A 16731-nucleotide genomic window follows, 5' to 3' on the forward strand; every position below is an offset into this window, starting at 1 on the left:
AGACAGGAAACGGGGACAGATAGCCGGGGAGTGATATGCAGTAAAGGTCCACTGGGCTTGGGAATCTAACCTACGACCCGCTTTCAGGCATCAGAGCCTACTGTATGTGATACACGCCTCATACACGTAGGGCTGTCACGATTTTACATGACGATTAATTGTCACTCAAATAATTGCGATTAACGATTTAATTGTGTTTTTGTCGTTGACAATCACATTTCTGTTTGGCTTTTAGGCTTTGAAGTTAAACATGGTAGATATGACATATAACCTAAATATACAAAGAAATTACTGACATATTTGACAACTTTATACTTAAAAAAGAACATTGATAGTGGAAATAGCTGATCTACAAGCTCACAACGCGTCGCATCGCGATGCGTTGTGAGCTTGTAGATCTGCTATTTCCACTATTTTTTACTTAAATATATGAAGATCTTTCAACATGGAAACGATTATGACGATTATGAAAATTAATCGTGATTAAGTCAAATAATTGTGATTAGACGATTATGTCATAACTAGCCCTTACCCGTTCAAAGATATGAGCTCCGAAATGATGTGCAGTGTGTGGATTATGGGATGTGCACTGTGCACACAGTATATGAGGGATGGAAAGTAACTTTAACTGGTGCTTGCATGCTAATATGTAGGAGCATCAATGTAAGAAATACCCGTTCCATTTAACGGCTACAGAGATACTGTGTACCGATCTGCATGATTTTGGACAACATCTGTAACAGGGCCAGAACCCCCCCCCTCCCCCCCCCCCCCGCCCGCCCGCCCGCCTGCACACACCACACTCCCCCCCCCCCCCCCCCCCGTGTGTGTGTGTGTGTGTGTGTGTGTGTGTGTGGGTTTGTGTGTGATTGTGCATGGCCTGAACAACAGCGCCCCTCCCTTAACATGTGTGGTCACAAAAGGTACTGTAGGCTAAATAGATATAGATACACCATAAAAATGCTATTATACAGCATACGATTTGTGAAAGTGACAAACGGGCTTCACAGTTATGTCAGGTGTGTTCATATGCTGATGGTGATGCGATTTCAGGTCAATTGCTCCAGCCACCGAGGAGAAACGCTGGGACAGACAGACACTCACTCACTCAGTCAGACATTCGCAAAATTATAGTATAGATTGTGACAGCCCTACATACACGCATCAACCACTACGCCATCCCGCCCCAAAAACTATTTCTCTATAGTGCTTGGTGTGACCTACTGAAAATACAAAGACAACAGCACAACATTACGTTATGACAAGGTGTTAATAGATAAAGAAATTGAGTTCCACAGCATGTTGTGAGTCCAGTCAAGGTTCCATCATACTAAATGTGCTTTTACTAAATTGTGTACTTTGTGATCCTAAAGGCACATTCTATTCACTGGCTTATACTTGTTTGTGATTGAAGTGAAAATGGGCTGAAATAATGAGGTTCTTGTAATGTCACATTTTATTTAGCAGTACTGGTCAATTCCACTCTTTATTAGCCAAACACTGTTTAAATGATTGAGCCAGTAACAAGACAAAGCTATGTTTGAAACTGTCCAGTGTAATGTTGTATTAGCTGCTTAATACTGCCATCCAGTGGAGGAACACAGACTTCATGTTGCTGCAGCATTGACAGCCCCACATTGCATTGCATTGCATTTACATTTGTATGAACTGTACAGTATGGCATGCTCCACAGTCACCAAATGCATTCATTCCAAATATATATATTTGGTTACCTCCAATCAATTCAAAACCTTTAATCCCTGTGTGAATGGGGTGATCCAGGATCAGACAATTGAACTACATTTTGTCCCGGTATTTCGAAGCAATTCAGGATAGGATTACTACGATCCTAGAACTCTGATCCTTATTCCGATTTTTCAAGTATCAGATCCTGATCGGCAGGTTTTTAATCCTATCTGTCTTCACCTAGTGGGCATGAAGAACAACATAAGGGTGACAGACAGTATAGCAATTTAGAACCATTTCTTTAATATATAATATACGATTATGAATTGTACTATTTTCCAATTACACAACACTTGCTTAAAATCACATTAAAATATAAAAATGTATTGAAAAGAATGTTTACATTAATTGAATAGTAGCCTACACTTTGTTCTGGAAATCTACTATAAATCCACCCCCTCCAGGGTGTTTTTTCCCCCCTTTTCCTTTTTTGATCAAAATGATCCCGATCCTGTTTTGGTTTTGAACTACCGGTACCTGTTCCAGTTTAATGCTTGGTTTGATTTCCTTATCTGAACGGATTTGGGGTTTTGAACTACCCAAAATCCAAATCTGATCCACTCGGATAGAGGTTAAAAGTTTTGAACTCTCTCCGTCTCTCTCACATTTCATTTCTCTCTCTCCTCTCTGCCTTTTTCCTTTGCATAATAATCTTTTTTTATTTTTATTTTCTCCCTCTCCTCAGAATATCGGGAAGAAAATGTCTTGTCAGCAGTTCATCGGCAACCTGGACGGCCTCAACAATGGCAAAGACTTTCCCAAAGACTTATTAAAGGTACAGCACAACAAATAACTGATCTTAATTGCATGCCGCCTTTCCTACCTAAAACTGGTAGTTTGACATTTATGAAGATGTAAGAAACACAGCCTCTGGCCGAGCAGGGGATCCCTAGCGTAGCTAATATGGGCATGTCCTAATAGGCAAACATTTTCTTCTGTGAAGAATATTTAGTGTAAAAGAAGATATTGTATAGTAGTATAGACTCCTGGGGGACCCCTGTCAACTAAGTATATACAGTAGAGTTTAAGTGGTTGAAGTGTTTTCTTTTTTTGTCAACAGGTGTTGTACAACTCCATAAAAAATGAGAAGCTTGAATGGGCAGTGTGAGTATATTTTACCTTATTACATTTCAGGTGATGATTAGGGATGGGACGATATGAACATTTCATATCATGATTATTGTGATGGCGATTTACGATATTATCGTGATAAAAAAATCCATTATCCTGGGGCGGAACATTTGCCCAAAAATAGCAGATCTACAAGCTCCCAACGTGTCGCAACGCGTTGTGAGCTTGTAGGTTGGCTATTTTTTGGCAAAGACATTTGATAGAGTGAAAAAAGACTGTATCAAGTACGTATGTTATAAGTACCTTTTACCAATTATAGAGGGTTTAAGTGGTACCGGATATGCAGCTCTGCAAATACAAAGTGAATTGATCCCAATGCATGATGAATGATGATATCACGATATATTAAATCTCCATGATACGATTATCGCGAATGTTTTTTATCAGATAAACGATAATATCGCGTATCGTCCCATCCCTAGTGATGATCGAGGTGATTCATGATATGCTAACTTTGGCTGTGGGTGGGTGTGCTTCCTGTACCCATGATCAGTATCATGAAATATTGTTTAGTTTCCCAAGTTTGTGTTCAAGAATGTCTTGTTAAATGTGAATGAAAACAAAGATGTTAAGTGTGTGTGTGTGTGGCAGTGAGGAGGAGGAGTTAAGGAAGAGTCTGTCAGAGCTGGTGGAGGAGCAGTGCGAGGGCGGCAACAAGCGCATCGCCAGGGTAACGGACGGCAACAACCCTTTCATCACCATCCCCATCGTCCTGAACGCCGTCACCTACAAACATGGTGTCCTGACCCGGAAGAGCCACGCAGACATGGACGGCAAACGCAGTGAGAACACACACGCGCGCACACACACACACACACACACACACACACACACACACACACACACACACACGCACACACACACATGCACACACACACACACACGCACGCACGCACCTTAAGATATACTAACCCAGGGGTCTTCAATGTTTTCAGGCCAAGGACACCTTAGTTGAGAGAGAGATGAAGCAGGGACCCCCACAACCTTATCATAGATTCCATAGTTTCATCGTTTGACAGCACTATCATCAGTGTTTTTCGGATTCATTTCAATTTGTGTTCTCAGATATTTAACCACTTGAACCATCAACAGTTAATAAACTTGACCTGTCACTCTGTACATAGTCTGCTCTTTTTTTCCCCTCTACACCAAACCTCTTTGCCGAAAATAGCCGATCTACAAGCTCACTGCGAGGCGTTGTGAGCTTGTAGATCTGCTATTTGTGGCTACAGTTATATGGGCATAATATGAATACTAGGGTTCAAGTTGTTAATATAAAAAGTATCGGAAGATTTGGAGGACCCCCTGTAGTAACTCTGAGGACCCCCTAGGGGTCCCGGACCCCCTGTTGAAGACCCCTGTACTAACAGATATGTGTTGTACGTGTTACACACAACCTCTCTCTTTCTCGCTCTGTCTCCGTCTGTCTGTCTCTCTCTTTCTCACTGACTCACCCGGCTGTTTGTATACTGCCTCACTCCCCCTGTCTCTGTCTATCGCTCTTTCCCTAACACCCTCTCTTAATATGACATCATCTCTCGCTCCATCTCCTCCTCACGTGGTCTCGTTCTTACCCCGCCCCTCTCTGTCTCTCTTTCAGCCCCACGGGGTCGGCGTGGCTGGAAGAAGTTCTATGCGGTTCTGAAGGGAATGATCCTGTATCTCCAGAAGGTACCGTTGCTATGGAAACACACATCCACCACCACCGCAGTGACAGCGAACGCAGCGCAGCAGTTGCTAGTAGCTTCTCGTGCGCGCGTGTGTGTGTGTGTGTGTGCATGCATTCGTGCGTGCATGTGAGTGAGTGAGTGTGCGTGTGAGTGTGTGTGGTGGCTGGTGCGAAAGACACAGAAAATGTGTGTCCTACAGGGACTGCTCCAATATAAGTTTGTCTCCCTCTACTGGTTGAACAGTGGTATGTATGGCCCACTGTGGGCCTTCAGAATAAAATCGCATAATCGGCTGCTTGTGGAAAATAGAATGATTTTCAGTCATCATAAATGTACACGCTTGATGTCGGATCAAGCAATAGCAAAACTTTGAATAACTCAGACAGGTAATATTTGTCTCCCTATATTGCTGAGCTCAGTCTCTGTAAGTAAGTTAACCACTGAAGTTAACTTACTTACAGAGACTGAGCCACTGAACCCTATGCAATTTGTTGACCAGGGTCGCCCAGGGTTCTATACTTGTTTCCCTGCTTCCTCCCGATCTATAAGCTCACAACGCTTGTAAATCTGCTATTTTCACTATGAATGTATTTTTAAATATCTATTTTTTTTAAATAATTATAAAAAATGAAAGATGTTAGCCCTAAAAGGTTTCCACCCGACAGCAACGTAATGTACTAGGTGTCAGCAAATGTTATCTTGTCTTGATTTCATTAACCTTGTTCATCCAGCTTGCATCATGAGGGCTACGAAAAATAAATGCTGATCTCTTACCTGCTTACGTCTCGGTTTTGGAGATGTTGCACTGGTTCTCAAAGTGGAAAAAGTTTGAATATTTTTTTAAACATTCACACAAATCTGTTAAAAGTCCCATACAATAGAGCACTGAAGTCCGAAGTCATTTACACATCCTACCTTGGTCTGTTTCTTTCTTCCCCTTTCCGAATCCCCATCAACTGTGTTCCAAAAATAAACAAATGATCTCTGCGGTTCGACTTATATGGATATGACGAATCAACTGACGGCAAGGAAACGCTAATGTTACTCCCGCCGAATTAGCTACATTTTGGTTTGAAACGGACTGTATCAAATATGAGTGGCTGACTATCGTAAACGATACAGAGCTACCTCCCCAACAATATTGAAGAGACAGTTTGTTTATTTTTGGACCACTATTGTTATATGAGACGATTTTAAGATGACCCAATGTCATTCTCCATAGAGAAATGACTTCCGGGAACCAGGGGACGAACGAATGACGTCAGGACTAACTACTATTTGATAGACATCCGCTGCCCATTCAAGCTACATAATCCAAATGGGTGTCCGGCCAAAGACATATTATATACATATTAATTTGGGGGTCCTTCACATGAAACACTTTGAGAACTATTGGCACATACTGTATGTTCACCTCATGGCCTCACCTGAACCTGGTCCTCCTTCAGGATGAGTACAAGCCAGACGCAGACGTGTCGGAGGTGGACCTGAAGAACGCCGTGCGCATCCACCACGCCTTAGCCACACGTGCCACCGACTACAGCAAGAGAGCCAACGTGCTGAAGCTGAAGACCTCAGACTGGAGAGTGTTCCTGCTGCAGGCCCCGTGAGTCACTCCTCCACACAAGAACTTGTTACAACATCTCTTACATCTCTGCTGTTTGAAGACGAGCTAACACTAAAATGTTCATTTTCCAGAAAATAAAAAAAAACATCTAGTTAAAGGGGAGTTGTAGGAGGTTTTGGCCGAAGCTCTTTTTACTACTTATCATTGGTTCAAAACCTAACCCTAACCTCACATACACTATGCCTAACCCTAACAGAAATGATGCCTAAACCTAACCTCAAAACCACGCACACGTGGGCGAAACAGCTGGGAAAGAGGGAATCTCGTTCAATAGAGGGTATGCACGTCCACTGGGACCCGCCCCCCTAATCTAGAGACTGAGTGGCAAAACATTGAGCAGCAAGGAGCATTGGAGTTTGGAAGTGCTAGTTGCAAATCACTCAACGGTCCTGCATACCACCTGTTTCTAAATTGCACATAATGCAGGAGGCAGCAGGATGTTGTGTTGTTGAAAATGAGCGCTTCCAAACTCTGACACTTGGAAAAATAATCCCCTGCACAGAATGTCTTGACAGAAAGAAGCTCATAACATGCCTATGGTGGAATTTTATGAAACAAAAACTTTGCAGATAGAAAGAGGATAATTCAAGCTTTTAGTACAGCCGCAATGTTGGTGAGTTTAACTTTGTTTAATACAATCAGATAGGACTTTTCTGTTTGGATGTATGGGCTGTCAATGGCAGGAATTAGCTTTTTGCCACTCAGTAGGCATTCCCACGTAACTTCCAGCAACAGTGATGTCACGCGCATACCCTCTATTGCACTGATTTATGAAAAAAAGATTTTTTGAGTTAGCTGGTTTCGTCAGGACAGCAACAATATGCACTGTACATGTTTTTGGTGAAAATGTAGATGTCAGTCAGTCTTCAAAAACTGACAGGAATCCATCTTCAAAAAGCAAGTAAAAATGTAAACATTGTTGGACTCTCTGTCCCACTCGCCACATTGTATCTCTTGCCTGTTTCCTTTTTTTTTACCCAAACCCTGTATAATGTACTTCATCGTATGACAAATAGCGAAAAAAATACAGATTTCTGAACATGTTATTGCATTTTTTTATATATATTTTAAAAATACATTTTCAAGATTTGCCCAAAATAGGAACGCCAAGGTTAACTCTTTCTCAGCCTGAACGCACATATACGCATTATTGCGCAAGAGTGGCCCAGCCTGGTCGCACATATACGCACTAGGTGATTAAAAACGCAATAAATGATAATGATAAAAAAAAAAATATCGGCACACCTTTTTTATCACCAGACCGGCTTACCCAAGTATCGGCACACCCCATCTGCTTGCGAGGAGGAGGGGGGAGGACCCAGAGTGGGATGGGTGTTGTTTCGTCATGGACTTGCTGTGTATACAGCCTTGACTAGCTTAGCAACTTTGACGGAGCCGATTGAAACGAAAATGCTTGGAGTTACGGTACATACCGAGATCATTGATTGTGACCACATTGACGTGCACGAAACGCGCACGCGAAGCTTCCCGGGGGGGGGGAAGGATCCGCCAAATCGCCATTATATTCCAATGGGGAGTTAGAATCTTCGCTGGGTAAGTAAACATGAACCGACGAAAACAAAACAAAAAGAGGCACGTGGGATGTGAAGATGTGCCGATGGCTTGAATGAATGAATGCACTCTAGATCATAATACAATAATAAAAATTCCCGGCTAATCTGAGGACAAGCCATTTTAGCGGAGACTGGGAACATATATATATATACATATTATATTAAATTGTGTGATATTATATTAACAAATAGCAAACACATCAGACAGTCTACATTTCCAAAGAGCAAATTCATTACCAGAGGGGAGATATCAAAAGCAGATGAATGGATTTTTTCCCCATCCCTCCCAGCAAATTAAATCTAGCTCCTATCCATATTCTTATCACTGATTTCCCCACCGCTCTTTCCTCATGTCTCACTCTCTCTCTCTGTGTGTGTGTTTACCTGCTCACAAATCCGCCGATTTCTTGGAGTGAGACTAATGAGTGTAGGTTGCGCGAATGCCACTGCTCCGACAACCGGGCTTACGTGGATTGGTGTTTGATCATTTTGTTTCTCCGCTGCTCTCCTTGTTGTGTGTTTTGTTATGATGGCTTTTCTTTCTGCCTGTGCATGTGAAACACGTTTTCTGTGCCTCGGTAGGAGTGAAGAGGAGATGCTGTCCTGGATCTTTCGGATCAACCTGGTGGCGGCGCTGTTCTCCGCCCCGGCCTTCCCCGCTGCCATCGGTTCCATGAAGAAGTTCTGTCGGCCGCTCCTACCCTCCTCCACCACTAGACTCAATCAGGTACTATATACTGTATACTGTAGTTATGGACCCACGTGCGCGCACACACACACACACACACACACACAGTTAATCGAACTAATCAATTATTAAAATTGATTAATAATCTATCCCTATTTTGGATTTTGAACTTTCTTTGGGGTCGACTCGTCTTTAGGGATGGGACGATAAGCGATATTGTTTATCGTGATGAAAAACACTCACGATAATCGTATCGTGGAGATTTAATTTATCGTGATATCGTCCTCAATCATGCACTTGGATCAATTCACCTTTTATTTGCCGAGCTGCATATCCGGTACGGTACCACTTAAACCCTCTATAATTGGTAAAAGGTACTTCTAATATACATACAGTACAATCTTTTTTTTCACTCACTATCAAAATGTCTTTGCCAAAAAATAGCCGATCTACATATTTCTGGCAAATTTTCCGCCCCAGGATAATGGATGTATATTTTATTGCGATAATATCGTAAATCACGATTTCTTTGTTCACAATCGAAATGTTCATATGGTCCCATCCCTACTCAGGAGGGCCAGCTGCAAAGTCACGAGGGCAAACTGAAGCAGATGAGCCTGGAGCTGGAGGACCACCGGAAGAACTCGCAAACCCCACCCGACCCCAAGAGCCACGAGTGGGAGGAGTCCCGTCTCAAGGAGCATTACCTCACGTACGAGGTACGAGGCGTAGAGCCAAGCAGCAGCACATGTTGCTCTCAAAACCTTTTCACTTCAAGGACCCGCCGATAGCTCTGAGAGTGTACAAATTTGTACACTCTCAGAGCTTCCATTTAGTTATATTTTAGTAATCTAAGATGTATTTTTACAGGCCTTGATGGCGTTGAAATGCCTGATTTTCTACTTGGTTGCATGCTGAAAATAGACGATCTACAGTGCGACACGTGAGCTTGTAGATCTGCTATTTTCAGAGCGCAACCAAATATAAAATGACATTTTGTTCGACTGGATTTCTTATCTGCTAATCCCTTCCAAAACTTTTAGTCTAGCTTTTATTTGTTGAACGAAATTGTCAATATATTTAGTCTTGGCTTTAGTCTTGACTTGACTTTAGCTTGGTTTTTATTTCGATTTTATTCCATTTTGTCAGTGAAAAACGGCAAAAAATGTTATTCATAGTTTTAGTCAACGAAATCTACACTAATTTACTAGAGATGTTACCGATCAATCGGCAATGGATCGGATCGGGCCGATCAAAGCGTGATCGGTGATAATCGGTGGTTTAGATCAAAAGGTAAATTCACCGATCCGATCCGATCGGTGCATCCGATCAACCAGCCGTTCAGTATGCCCACTTGAGGCCATTTTGGGGTATTGATTTCCACAGTGCTGAAGGAATAATTAGTTACTGCTATGATAATAAATACATAGTAATGCTGGTAAATAACTATAAGGCAAATATATAAATGAATTCATGAGTGAATTAATTAATTAAAGTTAAAACATTAACATTTAGAAAATATAAATAATATATAAATAATAACTTGATCGGATCGGTGATTGATCGGTATCGGGTCATCAAACTTTTGTGGTCGGTGCTCGGTGATCGGTTCCAAAAAACCTGATCGGACCATCCCTATAATTTACACACCAAGCACTACAAATAGTTACATGAGGGTCAGTCCACAGCCACACTAATATGAGAGATCTGTGAACAATGGCACCAAACAGGCACTTTACAGTCCAGCTGTGTCAGAGCTAAGGCTGTCAGGAATAGGACATTTGACATGACGATTAATTGTCACTCAAATAATTGCGGTTAACAATTTAATAGTGTTCTTGTCTTGACAATTACATTTCTGTTTAGCTTTTTGGCTTGAAGTTGCACATGGCAGATATGACACAACCTAAATATACAAAGAAATGACTGACATATTTGACAACTTTATACTTTAAAAAGAACATTGATAATGGAAATAGCCGATCTACAAGAGAGAGAGAGAGAGAGATCTGAAAGTCCCCCATTTGTTTCTACATTTTGTTTTTAATTATTATTATTTCTTAAACATTTTCAAAAAACATTCCCCAAAAAGTTTTTTTTTTACGAAACATACATTAATGTAGCCGATCTCCAAGCTCACAATGCGTCGCAATGCATTGTTAGCTTGTAGATCTGCTATTTTCAAAAGATATTGAAAACTTGAATTGGGACATTCTGCATAATGAGTACCTTGACTTTTGGTTATTTTAAGTACATTTTAATGCCAATACTTTTGCACTTTTACTCAAGAACATTTTTAATTCCAGACATAGACACAGAGTATTTTTATAATGCAGTATTGAAACTTTAACTTTTTCCACCACTGCCCTCAACCTAACGTTCACCTCTCCATCACTCTCTCCCCGCTAAACAGAAGAGTCGCTATGAGACCTACATCAACCTGCTTCAGGCCAAACTCCGCACCGAGACGGACGACCTGGAGAAGATCGAGGCCAGCGTGATGAGCAGCCTGCTGGGAGAGGGAGGCCCGGCCGGCCGCGAGGGACTCCTCCGCAAGACCCAGTCCTCCCCGTCTATCAGCCAGACTCACGGGGGGCTCAACGGGAGGGCCTCAGGACGCACTGCTCCGGGACAGAGGAGTTGAAAAGGGTGGAAAGGAGGGGGAGGCGGAAATCTCCCTCCACCAACAAAACCAACAAAAGACAGCTGCCATCTTGTAGTGGCCAACATAGCTTGACTCTGCGTCGTTAGAAGGTTTCTTTGTTGTTGCTTTTTTGTAGCTCCTAAGAAACTCTGCATCTTCACACCCCTGTCTCTGTTCTTTTAGACTAAAGACATATTTATGGGCGTTGAAGGCAGGTAGATAGAGGAAGAGAAAGGACTACCACTGCTATTCTATCTAGAACTGATCAACCTTCGTGGTTAATTTGTGCTTGAGCACCGATTTGTGCTCGAGCAATTAGATGAAGAACATTCCCCTGATTCCAGGCCATCTGACCTAGGTTTTTCCCATTTTATAAATTGCACATTATATCCATTTATCATGATCAAACGTCAGTATTATTTTGAAGAGCAAGTAAGACCAACATATATAATTGTCTTTTGTGAAATATGTCTTTTTGATATGAGCAGAACGAGCGCTTGGATTGCCGTCACTATATGAGGACAATTTTGCTGCGTCACTCACACAGCACTAATGGGTTCAACGCATGTGCGTCGGGAAAAAAAGCTTCTGGCGTCCCCGAGGGGACGCTGTCCTGCCCTGTTCTGTCCTTGTTCATCCATCTAGCCGGTGACGTCGGGTTGTGGTAGGTCCAGAGGGTGGAGGTGGTACTGTAGCATTTAGGCCTCTCTCACTCACCTTCGCACGCTTGACTACTCAAAAAAGAAAAGGGACTTGAACGCTCACAAGTATGAACTCATGCAAGGATCACCTCCCTTTTGTTGTGTGTAGCCTATTTATTTATTTATTTTATTGTGGATTCTTTTTTTTTTTTTTTTTTTTTTTTTCAGTTTACCTTTTATTTATCCAGGGAAAGGATTTGCTGAGCACGCGTGGTCTTTTTCCAGCAACGCCTGCTTCACAACACTATACTTAAACACATACTCATACTGGGCTGCGAGCTGTGCCCCACCAGTGCAATCAGTCTACTAGTAAAAGGGTTCCCATACTTTTCAGGCCGCGACCCCCTAAAATAATCATACTTGAACAGGGGACCCCTCACCCTGACAAGCACTTAGAATTGTAGGCATTGCATTTATAGTTTGACTCTGTTCCACAGATGAACTATTGTGAAAATAGCCGATCTACAGTGAGCTCGTGCGATGGTGTTGTGAGCTTGTAGATTGCCATAGTTTTCCTCTTTCTTAACGTAATATTTGACAATTTGGCCTTAAATGGTCACTTTAGAAATGTGCAGATGCCCTGTTATACACTTATACTGTATGCTGGTTTTGTTTACTGTTGAGTGAGAAAACAACGTTGCACATCAAGCTAATCATCTGGGGACCCCCAGTTTTGGGAACCACTGCACTAGTATGACCACTGAGCGGTTCCCCTGGACACCTCGCTCAAGGACACCTCAACGGCAGTCATCGACGGAGAGCGGTGCTCCTTCGCTTTTCCACATTCAGGAGGTAACGCGAACACTCAAACCCCGTGGCCTATTGGTCACAAGGCCACGTCTCCGAACTGAAAGCTCCCACTGAACTTCATTTATTATACATGTTCATGTATTTATTTTACACCTGCAGTCCGCATTCTTCCACAGAGCGCTGAGCAAACGCATATGACTTTGTGAAAAAGAAAAAAAAAAGCTATGTGTGGTGCCACTTTCTCTTTTCACCGTTTCTGCTCAATTGTGTAATTTTTAATATCCTCCTGTTGGAGGACAGTGACTGGTGCCCTGCTAGAAAAGATCTTTCACTGTAACAATGTGTAGTTAAAGTAGATTACTGATGACTGGGATGAAGTACAGAACAGAAAAGATTTGAGTGTGGACGCTTGTTTGTCCTTGGGGGTGTGTGTGTGTGTGTGTGCACGGATGTGTGTGTATGTGTGTGTGCGCGCGCACGTGTCGAAGCTGTAGAGGCAATAGAATGAAAATTAAATGAGCATTGTGTCATCCAAAATAAAATCATGGATTCTCATTAGCATGTTTCGATGAGCAATAGTACAGTATGGCCTTCTGTTGGACGACAGCACAACAATCACATTTCAAACATACAGTAGGTTTTCGTAAAGGCTTCCAAGCATCACAAAGTAACCTCACCTGTTATTAGGAGTACAACAATCCCATTTCACTGTTTATATTGAGCCTAAGACAGACACATCCCAATTGGCTCTGTTTGAGGAGGTACTGGTAGTTCTTATGAAGGATGAGGTACCGTGTTGGAGGGACAATGAGCTAAGATTGCATAATTTATTACTGTATCTTTATGCCCCCTCCTGACCCATACTTTTGTTAATTGCAAAATATGGCATTTTCTTTGTTGTATCGGGGAGAAAAATATGATGACATTGAATAACAATTATCAATCCAAACTCTACAATACTAAATAGAGTTATGTTTTCAGCTGGTACAGAGTAAAAGCCTCGGGCTGTATTTTGATTGTTTTAAGTACCAGCTCTTGTGCCTTAACTTGAAGGCTTGTCCATACTGTCTCCAACCACCAAACCTTTTGTCGGAGAGTTCCTACTTTCCGACGTGCAGCTTTCCGAACTCCAATTCAGGGTAATGCTTTTCAGAAGATGCGAGTGACGTCATTTTGCAGTTGAACTGGACCTTTCCGACAAAAGGTTCGGTGGTCGGAGTCGGAGACCATATGGATAGGCCAGGTACTTGAGAATCAGTGTTAATTAAAGGAGCTGTACATGATATTTCCTAAAAAAAGAAATACATTTTCCTCCTTTTAAAAATAAAGGTATTCTCATTGTAATCATTGCAATAGAATGTTTGTTCAGTAACAGAACCCATTTATCAGCATCAAATGTAGTGTTCCAGTTTTGTCTGCTAATTTTTTGTTTCCATCTTGTTTATCCTATGCCATATCCTGTATGAGTTATCTCTCCTAATTAGACGAAATTAGTATCCTGACCTGAACAAATATTTTTTGTTTACTAAAGAGCTGGAGAGACGAGAGACAACCGTTACTGAACAAACACTGTATACTAGCAATGATTACTATGGGGATATAGAGCTGTATAAAACATATTTTAACAAAACAATATCACTTACAGCACCTTTAGTGTAACTCAATTTCAGAGTTTAACACTGCATCAACTCTCATCTCATCAACTCGGTATACTAGTGAAATTGTACCCTATGGATTATGGAAGTATAGAGTCCCTCAACTGAGACTTGCAGTGTAACTTAATTTAATCTTATTAGCTTGATGAGTGAACAATTCTCAAGGCAACACTTGGTCATCTGTAATGACTTGTCAATGTATAAGTCAATATTTAACAATGCTGTAAAATGTCCTGTGTGCCTCTGACCATGATTCCCAACAGGAGTATTAACTAACATGGTCTAAAAGATGTTTTGGATAAAGTAAACAGCAGCACCAGCGCATTGGAAATGGTTAGAAAGGTGATACTGGTGCTGTTGAGAGCAGGGTCAGTGTTACCAGGCAATACGTCGAGCAAGAGAGGAGGAACGCGAGATAGAGCAGACGTGATTTCTAAGAAACAGCCAGATGAGTTTCCTAGGAACACCTGAAAGAACATGGAAACAAAACAGCTGTACAACATGAGCCTGGCCTTCTTCCTGGAAAGAGATTGTGTGGAAAACAAATGGTTAGAAGTGGGGAGGGCATCGTTTCTGCTGGTGTCACATCTGAACGCATAATCAATCCCCCCCTCTCTCTTTCCCTATGTCTTTGTGTGGCTCTCACTCTCTCTTAGGCTCCCTTGTCTCCCCGCCATTCTTTCTTTTTCTTTCCTCTGATATAGCCTTGAAACTGTAGATAAATGGAGACGGTGGCCCTCATGTTATCATGCTCATCAGGCAGCACAGACATACGTACGCAGTGCTGTAGGTCAGTGGTTCTCTAACTTTTCAGGCCGTGAGCCATTTGAACGATGGGGGGACGATGGCTAGCCAGATTTCCCCCACCCTGACAAGCACTTGGAATTCCAGGAGTTGAGGCATTTAGTGTGACTCAGTACCCAGTACCCACAGATAAATATTGTGAAAATGAAAACAAACGATCTACAAGCTCACGATGCCTTGCAATGCCAGGCGTCCTATCATTATTCATTTTTCCCGGTATTAAAAAAGGTCTTTAAAGTCCTTCAATTGTCACTTTACTGTCACCTAGGGACCGCTGTGGGGACCCCCGTGGGGGTTCTGAATCTGAACGACATGTTGAGAACCACTGCTGTAGATATTTAGAATGTCAATCGTCACTTGTGGTTCTGGACATGCTGGGTTTGTATACACTATACAGTATGACGCTAACAGTGACTGACCAGTTCTGAGTTCCTTTACTCAGAAGTGGAATCATGCCTGTGAGTTCTGTAAGTGGAGGCCTCTCCTTATAGTCTCTTTGGCTGTTGTGCTAACCACCGTTTCCCAATGTTTTAGACTAGGCCTGTGTTGTAGTATAGCATTGTGAGGAAAACAACAAATTTGTTAATTGTTTTTGGATTATTTAAAGAAATTAAAGCTTCAGCACTTTGATGTCAGAAATTGATTTTGTTTTGTTTGTATATCTGATATGATTTTTGATGGGATGCTCGAACAATGTAAAGGACATATTTACTGAATATTTAGTCTGTGCTTCATAAAGTAAGCTTTTATACAGATTATTGTGGTCCCAATTTATTTTGTCTTGTCAATTCTAATATTTGTATGTTTTGCTTCGACTTTAAATATGACCTAAAATATAGTTTTATATATATATAAATATTACTTTCCTGACTGATTCTTCATGTCAGCATGGCTCAAGAGTTAAGTCAAGGGTTTATAAGTGGTAGGTCATGGGTTCAAACCCCATGATCAACATTTTCACTGTCCATTTGAATTCTAAAAGGTGGGTTAAATATTACTTTCCTGATCAATTCTCCATGTCAGCATGGCTCAAGAGATAAGTCAAGGGTTTATAAATGGAAGGTTGGGGGTTCAAAACCCATGATCAACATTTTCAATGTCCATCTGAATTCTAAAAGGTGGGTTAAATATAACATTCCCAATTGTCTCTCTATGCCAGCGTGGCTCAAAAGATAAATCAAAGGTTCATGTGTCAAAGGTTCTAGGTTCAAAACTCAAACAAAATTAAAAGCCAACTAAAAAAAAAAAACTCAAAAAGCTCAAACAAAACTAGAAGTCAACTCAAATAAAACAACAAAAATCTCAAAAGCCTAAATAAAAAACAAGTATGATAAAGGGTGAACAAAAAAGATTGAAATGTGTAAAAACACAATTAAACTATAACAGTCACCTCAAAATTATCATACAATAAGAATAATTTATATAATTAATATGTAAATTTCCTAAACCCCTCCCCCTGGAGGTGGGCTTTATCTATGCTCCACCCTCTCCTACCGGAGCTAAAAGAGGGCGTGAAGAAGGTTCGGCTCCTACCAGAGCTAAAAGAGGGTGTGACGAGGGCGGTGAGCTGCTTCCATGCTCTTCGCCTTAAAAAGACCAAAATAGAAGACTTTCCAGTAGTGAGATTCAAACACACAACCTTCAGGTTGTGAGTCCTCTGCTTTACCACTACACCACCAGGATTTTCACACTAAGAAGTGTGAAAAAAGTGAAAAGCATAGCCGACAGGTCAATAGATGAA

The 16731-nt window shown here is 41.5% G+C and overlaps 1 protein-coding gene across 3 annotated transcripts in view; it reads left to right on the forward strand.

The window, feature by feature from the left end:
- psd2 (pleckstrin and Sec7 domain containing 2) overlaps positions 1-15714 on the forward strand; it is a 73110-nt gene extending 57396 nt beyond the window's left edge. For all 3 annotated transcript variants that reach the window (XM_080746396.1, XM_080746397.1, XM_080746395.1), the window contains 8 exons: positions 2432-2521; positions 2807-2850; positions 3469-3659; positions 4478-4548; positions 5996-6153; positions 8331-8475; positions 9009-9155; positions 10850-15714. In XM_080746396.1, the coding sequence (XP_080602522.1) occupies positions 2432-2521; positions 2807-2850; positions 3469-3659; positions 4478-4548; positions 5996-6153; positions 8331-8475; positions 9009-9155; positions 10850-11080 (1077 nt within the window). In that variant the 3' untranslated portion in view covers positions 11081-15714. The remainder of the gene's footprint in view (positions 1-2431; positions 2522-2806; positions 2851-3468; positions 3660-4477; positions 4549-5995; positions 6154-8330; positions 8476-9008; positions 9156-10849) is intronic.
- Positions 15715-16731: the final 1017 nt, after the last annotated feature.

Source organism: Nannobrachium achirus (assembly GCF_963921795.1).
Source record: "Nannobrachium achirus genome assembly, chromosome: 17".
Lineage (NCBI taxonomy): Eukaryota > Metazoa > Chordata > Actinopteri > Myctophiformes > Myctophidae > Nannobrachium > Nannobrachium achirus.